At 36.6% G+C, this 22,358-nt stretch overlaps 1 protein-coding gene across 1 annotated transcript in view; it reads left to right on the forward strand.

Annotated features, from left to right (window-relative positions):
- Positions 1-19,522, forward strand: part of SCAF8 (SR-related CTD associated factor 8) — a 64,512-nt gene extending 44,990 nt beyond the window's left edge. The window contains exons 8-20 of the mRNA XM_082480624.1: positions 1,319-1,398; positions 1,808-1,925; positions 5,182-5,313; positions 5,463-5,575; positions 6,052-6,245; positions 8,813-8,913; positions 10,544-10,657; positions 11,334-11,490; positions 12,684-12,814; positions 14,778-14,922; positions 15,434-15,514; positions 16,111-16,332; positions 17,169-19,522. Of these exons, the coding sequence (XP_082336750.1) occupies positions 1,319-1,398; positions 1,808-1,925; positions 5,182-5,313; positions 5,463-5,575; positions 6,052-6,245; positions 8,813-8,913; positions 10,544-10,657; positions 11,334-11,490; positions 12,684-12,814; positions 14,778-14,922; positions 15,434-15,514; positions 16,111-16,332; positions 17,169-18,865 (3,285 nt within the window). The 3' untranslated portion in view covers positions 18,866-19,522. The remainder of the gene's footprint in view (positions 1-1,318; positions 1,399-1,807; positions 1,926-5,181; positions 5,314-5,462; positions 5,576-6,051; positions 6,246-8,812; positions 8,914-10,543; positions 10,658-11,333; positions 11,491-12,683; positions 12,815-14,777; positions 14,923-15,433; positions 15,515-16,110; positions 16,333-17,168) is intronic.
- Positions 19,523-22,358: the final 2,836 nt, after the last annotated feature.

The raw sequence follows: 22,358 nt of genomic DNA on the forward strand, positions 1-22,358 counted from the left end.
AGATGATGTCAGTTGCTCTTCTCTTATCCACCAACACTGTAACCCCATTGTATAAGGCCACGAAATTTGTCAGGCGTGGTTTGCCCTTGGTGAAGGTATGTTGGCTGTCACCAGTCACCTCCTTAATTTACATGTGCCTTAGAGCAGTTTCCAGAAGGATCTGCTCCATGATCTTTCCAGGAATAGAAGCGAGACTGACTGGCCTGTAGTTCCCCAGGTCTTCCTTTTTTCCCCTTTTTAGAAATGGGGGTTATGTTTCCATTTTTCCAGTCAGTGGGAAATTGACCAGACTGCCACAGCTTCTCAAATATGGTGGACAGTGGCTTGGCAACTTCATCCACCAGTTCCGTCAGGGGAATGCAGATGCATCTCATCAGGTCCCATGGATTTGTGCACCTTCAGGTTCCTTAGATGGTCTCTAACCTGCTCTTCTCCTACAGCGGGTGGTGTGGCTGGAGTGCTTGCCAGTGAAGATGGAGGCAAAAAAATCATTGAGTACGTCAGCCTTGTCCATGTCCTGAATGCCCAGGTCTCCTGTTTCCATCTGTAGAGGACCTACTTTTTTCCTGGTCTGTAGGATTCCTTTTTGAGTTTGAGTTTGTTCGAGAACTCCTTGTTCATCCAGGCAGGCCTCCTGGTGATTTTGCCCGACTTCCTTTTTGTTGGGATTGATCACTCCTGAGCTTGGAGGAGGTGGTCCTTGAATATTAACCAGCTTTCTTAGGCCCCTCTTCCCTCCGGGGCTTTATCCCATGGTATTCTGCCCAGCAGATCCCTGAAGAGGCCAAAGTCTGCTCTCCTGAAGTCGAGGGTAGTGAGCTTTCTGTGCACCCTCCTTGCTGCCCTAAGGATCTCAAACTCCACCATTTCATGGTCACTGTAGCCAAGGCTGCTCTTGAGCTCGACATTCCCCACCAGCCCCTCCTTGTTGGTGAGCACAAAGTCCAGCATGGCACCTCTCTTCGTTGGCTCCTCTGTCACTTGAAGAAGGAAGGTATCATCAACACATTCCCGGAACCTCCTGGGTTGCTTATGCCTGGCTGTGTTGTCCCTCCAACAGATACCAGGGTGGTTGAGGAACACGTGGCTGTACTTGTAACAGCAGCCAGAGTTCAAGAAAGCCATGGACAGAACTTGTTATTTGATACATTCAAGAGTTTGGTAGCAATAGAAGTATGACATTTAATTTTCTCTTCAGGCTATTTGCTAGACTTTGGTTTTAAAGTTGAAAAATAAGAACATTTTCCTTTTGCAAAGTAAATACACATAAAGGGACATATAAGGAGTACTCAATAATGCTTATTTTGCTTTCTCCTAGAAGCTGATGGACAGGTTTGACTTTGGGGAAGAATCTGAACAAAATGAAGAGCCTAAAAAGGAAACTCCCACTTCCCAACTGTAAGATCAAGCTATGTTTCTTATGGAAAATGTTAAATTTTGCCTGACGCTAGTTGAACATTAGGATTAAATAGTAAGGAAAATGTTGTTTCTTTCAGATCACAAGTATGCTAAAACAGTAGGAAGAGAAAAGGCAGTTTACTAAATTAATGAAACATACACATTATTAAAATATTTAAGTCTGTGGCCAGAAGTTTTGTTGACTTCATCTTAAAGTTAGCATATTTGCTTTCTTAGTTATATTCATAGTGTTAATGTGTGATATGATGGTAGAGGTTGAAACTGGCTACATTGTTTTCATTATTTTACATTTTCAGTTAAACTTGAAACTCGGTTCTGAAGACCCGTTTAACAGCTGTTTTAAACCTGTTGTGGTTTTTTTTTTTTTTTTTAATTTATTTCATTGTAGGCCTTTAGTACCAGAATCTGTGAACAACTCACTTTTTCACCAACTAGCTGAACAGCTACAGCAACAAAATTTAGAACATCTCAGACAACAGCTTCTGGAGCAACAGCAGCCTCAAAAGGTAAGAACTCCATCTTGTGGCTGTTGTAATAATTATGTTCTCTACTGATAAAAAGATTCTTTCACTACTTCAGGACAAAATAATTGTCATGTTACTGACACTTCTCTTATAATGAAAGTCTTTGTCAGTTGCTGATCATCTAACAGGCTTGCAGAATAAATGGAATAAGCAGAAGGAAGTGCTTAAAGCAGAAAAAAAAATACAACTGAATGTATGAGGTGTACATTTTGCTTCTCTTAGGAAAGAATGCCCTTTAGCTGAGTTACCGACTGACTGTGCTTTTGTTGTTTAGCTCTTTATATGGGGATAAAAAAGCTTTTACCCTGCAGTCAGAAAGAAGGTGGTGAGCACTGGCATGATTATGCTCCTGTCTGTGAAGGGAACGCAGCGTGCAAGCTGCTGCTGCAGAACCATCAAGAGGACAAGAGTAGAGATTGTGGATAACTTTACCAAGCTTTAAACCTTGGCTAATAAATGTCTCATTCTGTTGAATCCAAGCTAAAGAATAGAGTCATGTATTTCTTGAAAAATGTTTAATTAAGAACTGATACTTGAGACAACCCAAGATTCCTTCTTAACTATGTGAATTCAGTACTGTGTGCTCTGGATTGAAGTAAACTGGTTTCTGAGGTTAGGCCTCACTACTTAGCTGCTCTTTTCTCCTGATCCCAATTCCTGATTCCATTAAAAAAAAAAAAACCCAACCAACAAAAGTTTATTCTGTCTCGATATTGAACTTTCTGCGGGCTTTCTGTGAGGTATTTGGATCTACTTTCACAGTAAAATAGAAATACTGCGTTGAAAGAAAATCCACAAACTTAACAAACATCTGTTGGGGATTTTAGTTTAACTTGTGCAAAGGTGTAGCCACTCAGCTTTTAATCAAGAATGTCATTTTGTGAATTCAAGTTTTCAATTGTTTAGTAAAATAGTAATTTAATTTTTACTAGATATTATTTCCTTATTCTACTGCTTTATTTTACTATGTTTTATTTCCATGTCTCATTTAAGTGCAGTAACTGAAAAAGTTTGTACAACATAGCTACAGACTAAATAGTTTTTGATGTTGGTGGATATCTAGCAATATCTGGCTTTAAACACTAAAAGATGTTGTAAAGGAATATAAATTTGAAGAGTGCATCTATTTTAGGAGCTTTTGATGTGACGTATATAAAAGTAACTATGTAATTTGAAAATAAAAATGCCAAATGCCTACCTTATTGTAAAATAAGCAGAATTAGAGTTTAATCTCATCTATGAAATTAAGTTACAGTACATTTATGGGTAGAATGTTCATATGACTCACCCTTTATTATTTGATCTTCTGTTCCAAGTCCAAAATTTGTTTCCCTTCAGGTCTGCTCAGCTTCTTGTCTAGTCAGTATGGAGAGGAAGTTTTATTTTCATCTTGATAGCAGCTAAAAGATACAAACTTCTGCAGGAACTACTCTGTAATGACTGCAGTGCGTTATGAGGAAGATTTTCTTTAATTCTATGTTTAAGTATCAGTGAGAAAGATTAAGGGAAAGAGAAGGAAAGATAAAACATAACAAAATTACTAAGCATCTGTTGCAGCCACTCACTCGGTTCTCCCCCTCCCTCCCTGCACCCCTTAAGAGGGCAAGGAGAAGAGTGAGAAAAAGAGGGGAAAGGAAAAAAAAAAACAACTTGTGGGTTGAGATAAAGACAGTTTAATAGAACAATCATGGAAAAGGAAAATAGCAGTAATAATAATGGTAAAAGAATATACAAGGTGAAGTAATACAACACAAGTCCCTCTCACCACCTGGTGAAATTGTTGCCCAGCCTGTCCCAAGCAGTGATCACATTACTGCCCCCTCAGCCAACCCCCATTTATATACTGAGCATGATGTCTCTGGTATGGAATATTCTGTTGACCAGCTTACTCTGTCTGTGCTCCTTCTCAGCTTCTATTGGAAGCTGAAAAAAGCCCTTGACTAATATAAACATCACCCAGCACCGAATGAAACAGTACGCATTATCGACATTCCTTTCATACCAAATCTGAAACACAGCAGCCACAAGAAAGAAAATTAACTCTAGCCCAGCTGAAACCAGGACAGCATCTGATTAGGAGCAGGGGGAGAGGAAGAGATGATAGAGACAGAAGGCGCAACAAGAAATGTAGGAATTGATACCAAGAAACAGATTGTTGAAGAATAATTAAATATAAGGAAAATGAGACAAACCAGATAATACTAGAAGGCAAATGCATTAACTGAATTATAGTAGGTTTTTTATTTTTCTGCAAACTGTCATTATAAGCTGTTTAAAAATATGAAAATAAAACAAAAAAAAAGCTGTGCTACATGTCATTCTGCTAACTTTCTACCATTTTCCTGGCAGATGAAATACCTACCATTTGTTGAATTAAATTGAAAATGTAATGAAATCACTGAAATGTTTACCTGCTGTATTGGATTATAGGTTTAAAATTACTTTTCAAAGTTATCCTGATAGCATTTCTGAGTATTTTCATTGTATTTCCTGTATTTCTTGAACTTCTTTTGTATCTTACAGATATTTATTCCAAATCTGTACTTTCAGTCCAGTGTACAGGCCATTCTATTTTTTTCTCTAGCAAATCAACAATGCATTTAGTATTTTACATTTTTGTATTTTGGTGTTTTTTTCAGAACTGCTTGTTTTGTTAAGTCTGTTGTAAGTGACATGCTGGCATGAATGACATAACACCTTCTCTTATCTTGTAGTAATTACTTGTCTTAAATCATGCACTGTAGAAAGTTTGAAGTTAAATGTAAATTTTTTAACTAGTTCAATTGGTATTGCAAATATTTTCATTATATTAATAACAAAATATAATTTATTAATGCGTGTGCATGGGTGACCAGTGGGTATCTTTCAAGGTCACTGTACATATGGCTGCCATCATTATTGATTGACTTGTGTATTTTTGTATTGAAGCCAGCCAAATTAAGCAACAAATAGTGTACTTCGTTTTTTTGATTCAGCAAATAGATAGTGATTTTTTTATAGCCAGGAATATTAGTTATTTCAAACCTTTGCATTTAAGGATGATTAAAAAAAAAAAAGAGTGGAATGGAACAACATCCAGTTCAGCTTTCACATTAATGGGAAGTGGGAAAATAAGAGAAACATGACAAATAGATTTTCAGAGATATTTGAACAGTTATTTCATGTAGTATTACATTTTGACGCAGTAAGCATTTTGAATTATGACGCTTTTTCTGGTATATTATTATTTGTTATTTAGGCAAGCCCTGAGGAGAATCAAGAAGGAAATTTTGGTTCAGAGCACTCTGCATCACCATCACAAGGGAGTAGTCAACAGCAGTTTTTAGAAGTGGAAACAAATGTAGATGATTCAATGGATATTCAACAACAGGTAAAACTATTTTAAATTTGATTACAGAAGTTGAAAGGAAAACACATACTAAGATGATTTCAAAATGAGTAATATGGATGTATTTCATATAGTCATATATATTGTGAGTATATTTATTAAATGTTAACATCTGTTATGTCTGACCTCAGGACATGGATATAGATGAAGGACAGGATGTTGCTGAAGAAGAAATTTTTGAACAAGAGGAAAAGAAATCGACTGTTCGTTCAAGATCAAGAACTCGTTCAAGATCTCGTTCAAGGTTTCATAATTAACTTCTATTAAGTAAATGAAGGCATTCTGAAACAAAGTTGCAATTTGTGATTATCATTCTCAATTCTGTATTTTCCAAAATTGTCATGAGCAGTTTCTGGCAATGAAAAAAAAAAAAAAGCATTCATTTAATATTTGTTTGTTAGATGCAGACATTCTGTATGACAGTTCATTTTGCATATCCATGGTTTATTTTAAATTTTTAAGATCTGTTTAGGTAACAAAAACGCTAACCAGCTGGACAGATTTTGTATGCCAGAAAAATTGATACTGTTGTGGAACATCTTGAATGTGTTTTGTTTTGTCTTAAGCTCAAGGTGTGTGTTCTCTATTTCCTGAAGCAGTTTGAGCAAATATAACGGAAATGTCTGTATCATGGTATCATGCTTAAAGTTTGTAGTTAAAAGACAACTAAATTAGAATTATATTTTTTAACTCGGCATACTGAAATTAAGTATTTTGTAGGTCACCAAGAAAACGAAGGTCTAGATCACGGTCTGGTTCTCGCAAGCGTAAACACAGAAAACGTTCACGCTCAAGATCAAGAGAAAGGAAGAGAAAGTCATCTCGGTCATATTCCAGTGAAAGAAGGGCTAGGGAAAGGGAAAAAGAACGTCAGAAAAAGGGATTGCCTCCTATACGGTCAAAAACACTAAGTGGTAAGTGGCAGCCGCTTACTGTTTTAATAATGTAGTATTAAGGGAAAAAAGGCTTTGTTTTTCATTGAAAGAACAAGAATTAGCTTGAGTACTGTTACAAAATACAGTAAGCATAGTCTTTTTTGTAAGTTTCATTTCTGATGTTTCTTACAACTTAGATACATCATTTCAGCTTGGAGGAAAGCAAGTATTTTACCATTCTACTGGTGATTTTACTCATACTGTTGCACCAATGATTTTACTTCTGAACAGAGAGTAGCAAGGGCTGTCCCTAAGTTACAATCTGCTTTCTCTTTAATGCTGTCTTCTATGGGGCATTTGAAGATGATCAGCGCTTGATCTGAAAATTGGTACGCTGATAAGACTTTTAAGTATGTGGTACACACTTTGGACACTTTGCTGAATATCTTAAGAGGCCAGTTTTGATAAACCTTTAGAGTGCTTTTTAAATAGCTCTTCACAGGAACATAGAACCAAAGCAGGTAGAAATGTGAAACAAGTAATTTGCTATCATAAGACAGACCATAATGGTCCTATCTTAAGGAAGTATCCAAAACGTAACTGGATTTCAGCTTCTGCAGAGTGCTGCTGCGCACTGCTGTCGTTTCTACGGAGAATTTATGTACTAAAAAGAAGGAAAGTAGTAGGGAGAAGAAGGAGAACTTTCTCCACACAGTTGCTTAAATCAGTGAGAATGTATTTTGAGATGAATGCTAGAAACAGTGAAATTGGGTGTAGTCATCTGCTACTGTACCAGTATATCCCGTTGTTGCTGATAGTAAGGACTCTGGATTCTTTGTACATAACTGTACTTAATTTATTTTTGTAATGAACTCGTGTTCCTGAATTTAACTTTGTTTAAATAGGTTATACACAGTTTCTGATGTCATTTTGCATTTATTTTGTCTTAAAACTATATAGTTTATCTGACAAGATAAGCAGTTCAAAATTCATTTTGCAAAGGAAAGCATGTTCTGTTCTCTTCACATTCATATTTTACGTCATTCCAAGGTGGCTTTAAACTCAGGACTGTACTACAGTTTAGATGTATATTTTTTTCTTCTCTGGCCTTTCACATTCAAAGAGGCAAACCAGTTTTATGGCATAGACTTCTCCCACTAGTCCACAAAGTAGGGAGCTATAATCAGAATGGATGGGAGCTGGGAGGCAGGGATTAAGTAACCTGATGAATAGCAGCAGCAGCTGAGGTCCTGTGAAGTGACCCGGCGCATGGAAAGGATACATTCAGAAGGCTAAATGAAATGTGGAAATGTTTTTTGGGGTGTGTTTGTAAATAAATGAATTAATAGGTAATCCACCTGACGAGCAGTTTACTTCATGAAAATTGGTCAGTGACAGCCACATTTATCACTTCCTGAGATCTGACAGATTGTTTCATAGAGCTTAACACCAATGAGATAGAAAAGGACCAGCTACAAGCATGTGAGGAACAAGTTTTGTCCAAGAGAAATCTTAAGGCTAGTCATTCTCAGTACTGCTGAGTAGTGCTGTCAACTGAAATCGTCAGTTGACAGAGGAACGCACAACACTGGTTTCTAGTGTGGTGCACCAAGATTGGTACAGGAAGGATGTGTGATGTATCAAGATGATGATGAAGAAAGGACGTTTCCTTGGTTCAGGATAGGGCAGGACCAAGAGATCCAGGTTGTCTGGTTTTGTTCTGCCTTCAATCCTGTAAGATCCTGGGTGGATTACTTAGGGTAGCAAGATATTTGAGGAAAACCACCAATATTGGCCTAATCTCTTGCTGATTTAGATCACCCTGCGTTAAGTGGAAATAATGGCTATGAGTTTGTCAAGGCTTGCACGCATAGATGGGGCAATATTTGGGAGACAAAAGAATTGGACCCATGTAAATATGGGAAAAGGAAGTTTTAGTTCACGTCAGCGAGTGTTTCTGTTTGGCAAGGGTGTAGGCATTTGGGAGACAAATTTGGATCTGGGCTTTGGGTGGAATTGACCGAAGTCTGAAGTATCATGGATGTCTTTAGCTCAGTGGTGAGCCTCAGCCAAGTTTGTCTTTCTGGGATGTTCCCCAAGATAAAGTAAAAGTATAGTTTCTGTGTCTTTCAGGTGAAAATGCAGTGCATAATACTGCAGTTAAGTTCCTTCTGTAATACACTTCTAGCCAGTTAGAACTTAGTCTTACTTTGTTAAAACTGACTTTAAACCTTAGAGGTGCGTTTTTTATGGAACATGGAATAGAAATGATTTTTTTTTTTCCTAAGTAATTTTTACTGCAGCTTACCTTGGCTAATAATCTACAGAATTTTATTTTTTCATTTCTTTTAAAACAACTATTTTGATTAAAAGAAAATGAAACAAGAAGGATGAACACTTGTACTGAATATCTGTTTGGTGTCTTTTAACCCTTTAACATTTTTGTTAATATACTTAATCTCTATATAGTAAGTAATAGATTTACTATTCTTGCTTTTTAATCAGTGATTTCTATGTGATTGTAAAGCCTTTTATATCCATGCTATAGAGTATTTTATAAGCTAACATTCTAGTATTTTGATTGACGTGAATGTGTCTCTTGACAGTTTGCAGTACTACTCTTTGGGTAGGTCAAGTAGACAAGAAGGCTACACAGCAAGATTTAACTAACTTGTTTGAAGAATTTGGACAAATAGAGTCAATTAATGTAAGTAAGCATGTTATCATGCATTTTCAGGGATTAAAGACTAGAAATTTAAACACACTTATGCCTCTGAGTTCCTTCTAGCAGCTTAAGCTTGAATTTAGGAGGTTGGTTTTTATCACTGTTTAAAAACTAACTGTGATAATTTGCTCGTTGGTTTCCACGTACTGTCTTTTGAAGCACTAAATACGGTACATTTCATGGTAAAGTGGCTTTTCCCAAACACTAACAATTTACACAGTTTTTTAAACCAGGGTCTTAACAAATAAAAGGTTACGTCTTTTCTCTTTTTGTCATGCGGTAAGCAGCAGGTATCATTTTTCCTTGGACTAATGGACACAAGTGTGTTTCCACTTTGTTCTTGGTTACATTCCATACAGAGGGTTCCTCAAGTGGAATCAGTATGGATAAAACATTTATAAGAAAAGAAACTGTATTGTAAACAAGTGTTTATTCTAAAATGTGACCATTAAAAAGATACTTAGAATTTGGAGATACGTTTCTCATGGTTTAGAGTAATTTAGATTTAGATGTTTAGAGTCGTACTTCAGTGTTGCCTATAAATGAGCTTCAAGAGAAAGTATTTTTCTACTAAAATAACATCTACATGAGAGAAATTTGGATTTTTGTCTCTTGCTCCAGCAATTTAAAAGTGCTTCTCATGGAATTTCATTCATTTCAGATAATATTTTTAGTGTTTTTCCTATCACATTAATATATTCAAATATATAATTAATAAGAAATGGGTTTTGTGCCATTACAGAATCTTTTGAAAAGCTTCACAAGTCAAAAAAAAAGCCCTAGCCAGACATTTAAGCCTCATTTTGATTTGCAGGGACTAGCAATTAAGAAACTTCAAAGGAAAGTAACCTAACAGCCATAATGCCCAGTGCCTGTTAGATTTCAGAGGCAAACCATATTGTAAATAGTCCATCCTACACATTCCACAAAGCTTTATGTACATAGGATAAGACTGTTGTATATCTTAAAAATATTTTTATAAGAACTGCGTTGAAATCTGCCATCTTAAATATTTTTGTTCATTATGTTATGGTGGGCTCCTAAAAAATAAAAAAAAGCACACCTGTATTTTTGACTAAAATAAGCAGTTATCATACATGACTTTCAGATTTTCACAGGTCATCATACTTTGCCACATCATACTTTCCTTTCCTAAATAAAATATTAAAGCTAGTGGAAATCACACTTCAGGAATGAGGACTCTACCCTTTGAAAATGCAAGATACTTTTAATCACTGGTTTGCGTCTGCATGAAAGGTTGTTGCTCAGCTTGCAGTGAATTTGGAGCTTAAGAAGAGGTAGCAACCTCTGCTTTTCTGAAGCTGTCATAGTATAGCCCAGTTCTTGCCTGCTCCATGTTGTTCAAATCTTTCATGTCATTTTTAGCTCCCATTCTTTGTCTTGCTGCTACTTCTTGAAAATAAGTGAAGTACCCTGCTGATATCACTCTTAAGTTTTGCTGATGCTCAAAGTTGTCAATATTGTTCATTAAGTTAACGATTATTTACAGTGTAAGCCTTTCCTTTTTTAGTATGAGTATTCACTTAGTGTAGTTACATAATCCGAAGTACTGGTTTTCCTACTTTTTAAGAGCATTGCTTTTTTTCCCTAGATGATTCCCCCAAGAGGTTGTGCTTATGTCTGTATGGTTCATAGACAAGATGCGTATCGTGCTCTTCAGAAACTTAGTTCTGGGTCCTATAAAATTGGATCTAAAATTATTAAGGTAAGTTGATTTTAATCTAAGGATGCTGTCCATTTCAAATACAGCACAGTTTTAATATGATTTGTCATTTAGCAGCTGTTCATTCAAATGTACAATATGAAGAAGAAGTATGAAGCCATAAGGTGTAAATTGTTTTCTTTCCTCTCTGTGTAAAATGCAGCTTTTAATAGGCGGTATGAAGGATAGTAAAATGAAATAATGAGTTGATACTTAGGAAGTACTTGGAGAAAATTTTATGTACGTGCTAGTGATAAGAATACAAGGCTGTAAACAACTTAAGTCCTGTAACTGACCATGTGGATCCCTTAATAATAAATTTGATAGTATTCTTATAGAGTTAAGTATGTGATTATATGCTTTGTTTTTTTCTACTTTCTTTGATGCTTTAGAATGAGCCCTTAAAATACTGTATTTCTAATTTCTCCAAATATATATACGTTAGAATTAATGTAGAACAACTTTAAGCTTTTTGATGTAATGAATCTTCCACATACCTGTTTCAGAGGCCAAGTAAACTTCCTACAGGTTCATTTAAAATTAAAAATTTGTTGAAACTTCAATAAATAGACCCTGAAGATTGATTTGCAGCGACAGAAACATGAAGGAAATTATCTGAAATATTCTGTTCACAGGTTATGTGATTTAACCAGATTATCTGGTTTTGTTTTATTTTCAGATTGCCTGGGCTTTGAATAAAGGTGTGAAAACAGAATACAAGCAATTCTGGGATGTGGATTTGGGAGTTTCATATATTCCTTGGGAGAAAGTAAAGTTGGATGATTTGGAGGGCTTTGCTGAAGGTGGCATGATTGACCAGGAAACAGTAAATACAGGTACGGACATTAACAATGATTCTGATAGTTTGAAAATGTGTCTATTTTAGTAATTGCAAATCCTCAAAAAGTTTGTTGTTTAGGTAATACATACTCTTTTTCAGTTTACATAAATTTTACTAGCTATTTGTTTACAATATAAATGGCACAGTAATCATGAAATCTAGATTGTCTTTGTAGATGAGTAACTAGTTGATTGTCATGACAATTGGGAATTAGTGACAAAGGGGAATGAATTTAAGCAAGTTAATAAAGGTTAGCATTTTTTAAAACAGTTATGAATTTGCAGTGCACTCACTTCCAAGCATGTAAAATATTAATTTGTGTAGAAATTTTGATCAGCGTGTGATTGTGAAAAGTCTTATATTGAGGTATAAGACTTAAGTTGGAGTTGGAACTTGTCCAAATAGGCACAGTTTAGCTGAATCTTAAGGTATTTCCTCCATAAAGTTGGAAGAGACAGGAAAGCAAGTAATCTTAGACCTCACTCAAACTCAGTTAATTGAGAGGTTTGTTAGGTTTGTAGATTCACAATTCAAGATTCACGAGTACTGTGTTTTGTTGAAACAGATCTAGCATCAAATGACTGGACTATACTGAAGTAAACAGTATATTAAGACTGTTTCGTAATAGTGACAATAATTTCTCAGGTCAAAATACAGTTTTGCTTTGAGTAAAAATAGAATATAAATGACAAATTAAAACATGGAATGTTACTGAAATACTTTCACTATACTATACTTGAAGTACAAAACTGTTTGAGGAGGTGGCAGGAGGAAGAAATGGGTGTTGGGGTGAGGTTTGTATAACATGAGGATTCTCTGTCATTGTACAGTAGCCAGCTGATAACACAGCTACGTTGAGGACAGCAGTTTTTACAAAACCGGAGCATGTTCTATATTACAAATTATTAACAGAGCTATTGGTGAAATAACTTGACAAGTTTTGAAAAATGAATTTGCATACAGGCATAATGAAACAGTATTGCAGGTGATTGAAGATATTTTACGTTCTTTAAAATATATAATAAAAAATAATTGTACTTGCTTCTTTTCATAGTAAGTTTGGGGCTTATTGGTAATGAATCTATATAGATACCAGATTTATTGTTGAAGAAGAAGGAGGACTTTTTAGTATTTAAACAAAAATAACACAATTATCTTTTTATATTAAAAATACACCTTTTTCTAAAGAATGGGAAACAGCCAGAAGCTCAGAAGCTGCTAAAGAAAATATTCAAACTACTCAGAGTGCTGCAGTTGATAAGAGTACAGTTATTACAACGCAGACGGAAGCTTACACGCAACCAGTCACTATGCTGCAGGTTTGTATTAGTCTGAGTTTGCAAAAACGCCGCAGAACTCGAGGCCAAACTTTCTATTCAATACAGATAAACTTTAATGATGAGTTAAAGTACTTAAATCAAAAATACTTAAGTCCTGCATCAATGTGTGTTTATCTCTGAAATATTTTAGAGTAGAATAAGTTGCCATGGTTGAGCAAAATCTTTAGTTTCATGCATAACATATCCCAAACTTGTGTACAATCTCAAATGAAGGCTTAAATCATAGAATCATAGAATCATAGAATCAGTGAGGTTGGAAGGGACCTTTAAGATCATCAAGTCCAACCATTAACCTACCCTGATAAAAACACCACCACTGCTAAACCATGTCCCTAAGCAGCTCATCTACCCTTTTCTTAAACACCTCCAGGGATGGTGAATCCACCACCTCTCTGGGCAGCTTATTCCAATGTTTAATAACCCTTTCAGTGAAAAAATGCTTCCTAACATCTAATCTAAACCTGCCCTGACATAACTTGAACCCATTTCCTCTTGTCCTATCACTTGTCGCCAGGGAGAAGAGGTCAGCTCCCATCTCTCTAAAACCTCCTTTCAGGTAGTTGTAGAGGGTGATAAGGTCTCTGTTGAAGGCAGAGCGATTGTAAAATAAAAATAAAATATTGGCATGTTATTTTTTTAAGGAGAAATTAAAATGAGCTTACAGAAAGTATTTTGCTTAAAGAGCAAAGCATCTTTTTGTACGCTAAGCAATGCAATAATCTTTTTTTCACTTGTGTTTTTTTCTTCTCTCCCTATATGCTTTTCCCCATATCAGCTTTGAATATAAGTTTATTTTCTTAGGAATTTTGGGCAGGATTTCATAGGGGCAGTCTCATCATTAAAAGATCTGATTATTCAAATGTGCTGTTTGCACTCTGTGTGCTGTTGCACTCTGTGTGCATTAATTCATCAGAGGCTTTGATTGTCTGCTGTATTTTTTTTTCCTTCTGCTAAAACAGAATTTTTATTAACATCCAATCAGTAACAAGGGATTGGGGAAGGCTAGAAGAATACAGTGTAATTTTTCTTGAGCATAGTGTACTACACCGGTTTATCGAGTATAAATACAAATGCTTTTTGTCAAACTCTTTAAATCCTTTTTATAATGACCATGTGGAATTGTAAAATAAGAAGCAATTCTTAATACAAAATTTTTTGTATTCATATTATTACTGTTTTATCTTTCCTAACGTGCATAGACATTTCCAATACTTGAGCTGACCTAAAATTACTATGAAAGTTAACGTATTTGCATTTACTTGCATTGAATTTTGAGCTTTTTTTCTTTTCACAAAAATTGTCTTCAGTCTTATTTCAACTGTATCCTAGTGCACACTGTGTTCAGCATATATTTAAATATACATATATATTGCTTTTATTCTGCTGCTAATTACTTGTAATTATGTTGCACTGTATCAAAACACGTAGCTCAAACAGAAATTTGAGAAATACTAAGTAATTTTCAGGATTGCATCAGGATTATTAGCCTTATAAATACACACACTAAACTCAAACTTCCAGTACTGTCCTAAAATATGTAAATTTTTCTAATGAGAATAGAATCACTGTTTTCTAAGTGCTCTCAAATTGCCACACTATCTACATTTTCCTTCCTTTTCTCTCTCTTCTTTCTGCCTTCACCTCTCTCCCGTTGGTGAATTTTTATTCTTGAATAAGTATAGTGTTTAACCATGTATTTTTCTGTTCTTTTTAGAATAAAGAAAAGATAGCATAGGATTCTTCCAGTGTCCTTGTTTACCTCTAGTGTAGGTACCATTTCAGAATGCAATCTTAATTCTTCAGGGTGTTCAGAATATATACAAAGCCCTTGGTAGATTTAGTGCTTATCATGAATTGCAGTCAAATCCGTTCATCCCTCTTTTAATGTCATTGAATACTGTTAAGTACTGAAGTTGCTTGTTTTTTCTTTCCATGATAAAAGATTCCAGTAGCTCCAGCTGTGCCTGCTGTTAGCTTGGTTCCGCCTGCGTTTCCTGTCACAATGTCAGTCCCTCCTCCTGGTTATAGCGCAATTCCTCCTCCACCCTTCTTGCGAGCGAGTTTCAACCCTTCACAGCCACCTCCAGGTAAGTTAGTAAAAATGAAGTTGAGTATGTAATGATTGTACTCGGTTTGTGTGCTTCTGTGTACATCATGCTTTGTATAGTTTTCCATCAGCTACTGGTTGAAGTTTGAGCCAGTTGACCTTTGAATCTTTGATTTTAATCTAGTATGAAATTTCTTATGGCTAACTTAATATTTTTACCGGTGTATTCTGTTGAGAATGGGAATTAACAGCAGATTTTTTTTTGAACTTGACAAAAATGGACATTTAAAAATCCTTACTATTACTCTTTCTTCGGAAAACTTTGAAACTCTTAATTTTTTTCTTCAGATATTGCTGGCAGAAATCACTTTTAAAGATGCACATGCAGATCATCTACAGTAAAGATGGGGTTGTTTTTGAAAACAATAAGCACTGTTGCCTCTTCCCATATATTTGTTGTTAGTCTTCAGTGGGACAGCTTTTCAGGATGAATAACATAGGAAAGCTTCCTTTGCTTCCCTTCTAATAATTTGTGACTTTTTTTCATATAGGTTATATGCCTCCCCCAGTTCCACCTGTTGTCCCACCACCTGTTGTCCCGCCACCTGTTGTCCCACCAGTTGTTCCAACACGTAAGTTTGATTCTTCTAATAGTCATTTGTGTGTTAAGAAAAGCTTAATTGTTTGATATAGTACTTATTTAATGAAAAGCAAGTTAATCCTGTGTAATGGAAAACAGCAACACAGAAGTTATTGTTTAGATGGTTTTAGCAGGTATTGAGAAGAAGATTTACAGAGCTTTGCAAGTAGACTGAAAAATTAACTTACTGTGGAGTTACTGAAAAAAAAAATGTGGCAAATTTATTATTTGTATACATAGTTTAATATTTGAACCTGTCTGTAACAGATGTATCTATTACTTGAGCTATTTGGTGTTAGTCACTTATATTGTTTATAATAATTTATTTTTGTTTAGCCTCTTAACTGTATTCATTTAACATTTAGAAATATCTGTTAAAGAGTACTGATTGCTTAGGCTGCCTGCAGTTCATGGTGTCTACAAAAAAATTAAATATTACAGTGCTGATGGAGAATAAGAAATTATTATCAAAAAATGTAACACAGGGTAATTAATTTCACTTTGATTTATCAGCCTGACCTCTGCCAAATTAATCTTGAAGGCTTGAGTATATGATTACTGTGATACACTTCTGTTATTTCCCTACAGCTTTAGTACAGCCTCCATTACCAATTGCACAAGAGACGATGAAGGACGTCCCTTTTACTAGCCTTGTTCTACCAGTTGGCACAGTTACTAGCAATCTAGCTACTCCAACTTTATCTGCTGGAAGTGTTTTTAATCCTCTGCCAATCAACAAACCAGAATCTGATGAAAAGGGATCACATCTTGCAGACCTTCAGATTTCTTCCAGTGAAAACAATAGATCTGGTAAGAAATGATTTTATTGTCTGATACAATTGCATGCAGGAAGCATCGTACTTCTGAGGGTTTTTTTTTTGCAGGTCATTGTCCATTGCACTAATAACTACAGAGTAGGAAGTTTTAGGCTGGGTAGCATTTTCAATTGAAGTTGGAGGAGTGGTGGGAACCATCTTGTCATCATCTGATCAATGATTTCTAGCAGCTTTTGCTAAGGGATGTTTTCTTCATAGACTCAAGAAGTAAAGCTGAGAATGGGAGCCCTTTAGAAAACTTTAAGTGCATTCTTACTACACAAGTGGCAATGGAAAGGAGCAGGACAGGGTAGGATAGTATAACATTTACAGAATTACATCAAAGATTTTAATACTTCCCTTGCATAAATTGGGCAATGGCTGTGGGGTTTGGCAATCCTGCTGCTCCACATTCTTTACTGTATAGAGGTGTTAATTTCTGTGACATAATGTCTGTTTATCACCAATGTGATTAGAATTATGTATGTTTTTCACTTAAAGCGTTATTAAACATTGGAATAGGCTGCCCGGGGAGGTGATGGATTCGCCATTCCTGGAGGTGTTTAAAAAAAAGGGTAGACGTGGTACTTGGGGACATGGTTTAGAAGTGGTTTTGTCAGGGTAGGTTAATGGTTGGACTTGATGATCTTAAAGGTCCCTTCCAACCTCAGCGATTCTATGATTCTGTGTTCATTATAGAAACCGAGACCTTGTCAGCAGTATCATCACTGAATGCGTTAACTGAATATGGATTAAGCTGCATTTTGTTTTGAACGCGATGTGTTCCACTGGCATTTTCTATTAACTGTTCTTCTTGTTGCTGCATTTTAGTGCAGAGTGATGTCTCGAGTAGCTCTGGACTTGGAGGAGTGCCGCCACCCAGTGTCTCAAGCGGTTCTGGGCTTACTGGAGAAGGGCAACCACCCAGTGTCTCAAGTAGCTCTGGACTTGCAGGGGGAGTACAGCCACCCAGTGTTTCAAGCAACTCTGGACTTGGAGGAGGAGTGCAACCACCAACTGTTTCAAGCAGTTCTGGTCTTGCAGGAGGAGTGCAGCTGCCTACTGTCTCCAGTAGCTCTTCTCTTGCTGGCGGAGTTCAGCCAACCAGCGTCTCAAGTAGCTCTGGACTCATGGCTGGAGTGCAACCACCAAATGTCTCAAGTAGCTCAGGGCTTCTAGCTGGAGTGCATCCACCCAGCGTCTCGAGCAGCCCTGGCCTTCTGACAGGAATGCAGCCGCCCAATGTCTCAAGCAGCTCAGGAGTTCTGGCAGGAATACAGCCACCAAGTGTCTCAAGCAACTCTGGGCTTCTTATAATGCCACCACCCAATGTTTCAAGTAGTTCTGGACTTATGGGAGTGCCACCACCAAATATTTCAAGTAGTTCTGGACTTCTGGCAATGCAGCATCCAGCTGGGGTTCAAAACATGCCTCATTTAAGTATTGGTAGTCAAAGGATGCCAGGAATGCCTCTCATAGATATCCGTCCAGGCCTAATGCCCCATTCGCCTGGACCAAGGTTTCCATTAATGCAGCCAGGAATGCCACCGCAGCGTAGCATTCCTCCTCCAGCAATCCTTGATCCATCTCTTCACCCACCACCTCGAGGTCCTTTTCCTCCAGGAGATATTTTTAATCAAACAGAAAGACCTTTTGGAACACCAGGAAGACAAAATATTGATAGCATTTCTAATCCAGAGAAAAGACTACCACTTGGAGGCGATAACATTCAGCAGGAAGGAGACAGAGATTATCGCTTTCCTCCAGTGGAAAACCGAGATAATCTTAACAGACCATCGCCAGTGGATGTCAGAGATTCTGTTGGACGACCACCAGTTGATCCAAGAGAGGCTATAGGAAGGCCTCCAGTAGACGGAAGAGAACACTTTGCAAGACCACATGTAGACATGAGAGAAAATTTTGGAAGACCAGGTATAGATAACCTTGGTCGAAGAGAGCATTTTAGTTTCAATTCAGACAAGCACTGGGGACAGCGAGGAGATTATGATGAAAGAGAGCACCATGCCTTCCCTATTTATGGTGGCCCTAAAGGCTTCCATGAAGACAGAGAGAGGTTTCGGCATGTAAACTATAGGTTTGATAGTAGAAGTGGTCCCAATTGGAATAGAGGATTTGAACAAGATGCTCACAGAGATTTTGATGACCGCAGAAGACCCTGGGAAAGACAGAGGGATAGGGATGACAGAGATTTTAATTTTTGCAGAGAAATTAATGGGAACAGGTTTGGAAGAGACAGAATGTCAAACAACTGGATCCCCCCTCCGCATCCACGGGTTTTTGAATATTTTGATGGGGCCACTTCCCAACGCAAAGCCGATAATATGCCCCAGGTAAACGGTGAAAATACAGAGACAGAAAGTCAGCCACCAACTGCACAGGTGCAGGACGATCCAGAACTTTACGAAAAACTGACATCTTCCGTCGAGATAAACAAAGAGAAGAGTGACACAGAAGCTGATATAGAAAGTGAACCAGTGGTAGAAAGCACAGAAACTGAGGGGACATAATCATCACTCAGTAGGTAAAAGATACCTTTTGTAAAGTTGTCATCTCTCTGTAATAGATAAATGGCTGACTGGACCGTAGCAGTTCACTTTTGTCTGCCAGAGTTAAGTTAATCTGATGTTCATGTTCATCTTTCACTTAAATAACTGTACAACTGACTTGTATAGAACACTGTTCTTAATTTGAACATGGTAGGTAAACTTTTTTTTTATTTCTCTGGTAAAGCATAAACTTGCCCCCACTTGCTTTTAATTTCACAAAGATAAAATAACAGCTTGTCAAACAAAGACTTCCTATGGAAGAAAATGGAATTTTTTAGATACTACCCTTAGGTTGGCTATCGAAATTGTTATACTTGAAAACAGGTGCTGGTGTATCTTGTCCGTGTTTTTAGGCTGCTGCAGAATTTTAAAGTATAGACAAAGCTGTGATATTTTATGTTCCTACAATTCGGCAGAAAAAGAAATGGCCCATGTTATTTAAGGAGCATAACACAGAGATTAAAAGTGATTTTGTAAAATCTGCACTATAGTCTCTGTTTTCTCTAAAGTAAGTGTTTGTGATTTGTTCCTCGTACTGCAGTGGGTTTAAAAAATGAAAAAAGTACATTTTAATGTTGGGTGCATTTTGTTTTTAGATGCCAATAAAGCATATTTGTTTGATAACAGTGTTCTAGGTATTGTATTTTTTTAAAAACCTGCAAGCTCTAAAAACTTGGAATCAGCTATGATATGTGCTTAGCTAGTTGTTGCAAAAGGTTTATATTACTTTTGTAAGACCGATGCAACAGTTCTGTGTGCAAGAAGCATATGGTTTTTACATCAAAAATCATGCAGTCCTATTAGTTTATGTAAATAATGTGTATGTAAATATTTGTGTAAACTGCTTGTAGATACCACTTTTTCTGTGCGTGCCTGTGTATGTGCACGCACTCACAGAATATTGTAGACAGTTCAATAAAATTGAAATGAAACTAGGTTGTAAAAATTTGCCTTTCACCTTCTTTAGGTAGTAAGATAACAAAGCTTACTTCACTGCAATACTGTCAAGCTTATCTTTACCTTCTCATGCTCATTATTATGATGTTCTTACTACTTCTGGAAGGTGGAACGTGATATACTGTAAGAATATACAGTAGGATTTTAGCTTACTTTTTAAAATGCAGATATGCATGAAGCCAAAACTTAAGCAAATATTTGCATTGTCTTATTTTGTAATATATTTGGTATTCTGGATAGATAGTGGTAGTGTTCAAGTACTTTGTGGTTATTTGTTTTTAGTAACTCAAAGTCCAGAAATGTTGCACAAAAAGAAAAAGCTATTGTTGGTCTAAAAAAACCCTACATGTTTTCAACAGAAATAAGGGGTGGGCTTTGTGGTTTGGTGGCTTAATATTGAAGTAGAACCTCTTGTTAAATTGTTGCCATGAATTGGCTGCTTAGGTAAATTAGTAGCGCTATTCTCTTCTGTTTCACCTACTTTGCTGCTTGTATATCCTTCAAATTGGTGGTGAAAGATTTGGCTATAGGGTAGTGTCAGATTTTCAATTTGTTCCACTCAAGTGCTTTTTACTGACTTCTTTCAACATAACTTCTGTTAAAATCCTGTGTCTGAAAGCATCCTTTTCACTCAGTTTTGAGAAAGTTGGTTTTTCTCTTCCATGAGAGGATCCAAGGGTAGATTCTGTTACACGAATGCCCCGTTGGTAGAAGAAACATTTTTAGCTCAGATTAGAATTTTGATCTTTAACATTAAAGTGTTAACATGCAAGTTTTAATTCCCCTTCTGCTTCCCCCAAAGGGATGAAAGTATGAGAATGCCACGTGAGTGTAAAGCATAAGCATGCCTTTGAACGTAGAAGCAAGTTACGCATGTGTGTGTTGCCCTCTCCCTCTGGGAGGTGGGGTATTTTTTCATGCTGTGTCATGGTTCAGTTTTTCAATTCAGGGTCTTTTATTCTGGATAGTAAACAAACTGTCAGTTTAATGAACGTGGCCCTTAGAAAGAGCGGACTTGAATGAACGATTCTTTATCTACTGTGCAAGTAGTAGTCATTAGGACATAGTGAGGTATGCATTAATAACTATTGCTTTGTATTAGACCTTGCTGATGTGTCTATTACCAGAACATGTCTCAGGAGTTGAGATGAACAGTGTTGAAGGTACAGGTACCTTCATGGGCAGACTCTGGCTCAAAGAACTTGACTGATGCTGCTGCGCCACCTACTAGTAGTGTTCTGGTCAGGCGGCTAAGGTTGTGTGAAACTCCAAACGCACAAAATAGCTATAAGGATACTTAATGAACTTAAACGATTTTCTTTACTTCATTCTGATACGTGCAGTTTGAAAAGGTTCCAGTCATAGACCACATAACTACTCAGAATCAAACACATATTGGCAGTAGCTTTACTTTTCAAACATTTTGTTAAATGCCGCTAAAACTGAAAGTTAATCTGTTTTTCTGAACTGGGACTGGCAGTATGCTAAATTGCTCACAGTGTAAAGGTTTAGGTAAATTACCAGATGAGAGATGTTAAACAATTTGGTTGGTAATGGTATGAAACAATGTGTTATTTAATGATTTTTCATCTTTGTTAATATCTTTCAAGCATTAATAAATTGGCTACTGTACATATGTGTTATACCATCAATTTCTAACAACTATTTTATTTTTTTATAGAATAAAAATTTATTGTACAGTCTTTGGTTGCATCATGTTTACAGCTAGAACTGTTCCATTTCTTATTTTATTAATGTAGCGTGCAGGCATATATTACCAAAATAGCCGTATTCAGAAACTCAGAAGGAACTTAATTGCCAAAACAGTATGGTTTCTTTATCTTGCCAGTAGGAATTGTTAAATCTTTCGCAGTTGGGAGTGAAGACTTTCCTTTCTCACTGTAGATTAAGCCATCGTAAGCCAACACATGCACTGAAAGGAGCTGTCCTGAGATCCAGACCAGTTCTTTGATGTGGTTCACAGTAGTGACATGTATGTTTTGCTGATGGAAAGGAAAGACTGAGAATGGGACAGAAAGAAGACGGAGCCAGGCATTTAGGCAGCAGTTCAGGCTTACGTCTATTTAAAGCTTGCGCTAGTGACGAAAGGTGTTAATTCTAGCAACTGAAGACGCTGATCTACTATAAGTAACATATTGAAAAATACTTCAGATAGCTTTGCAGGCAACACAGTGTATTTAGGCATGCGCATTTACTTGAAAACTTTATGCATTAGTAAGTTGTTTGATGTATTTATTACCTTTTAAACAGCCTGTGACTCTGATTTTTTACTGTACTGTATTTGAGCAGAATGCTCTTTCCATAAAGATTACAAAGGTGAAACATAGCCTTTATTTGCTATAAGGGTATGATTTCTTTGCTGGAGCCTTTTTCAGTGAAATATTGGTACACTTTCATTTTTGTATGTAGTGCTTCGTGTCGTTATTACAAACTCAAGGGAATAGATTCTGTTAGATTCCTTTGCTTCAGTAGGGTA

Source organism: Vanellus vanellus (genome assembly GCF_965231255.1).
Source record: "Vanellus vanellus genome assembly, chromosome: 3".
In the NCBI taxonomy this organism is placed as follows: Eukaryota; Metazoa; Chordata; class Aves; order Charadriiformes; family Charadriidae; genus Vanellus; species Vanellus vanellus.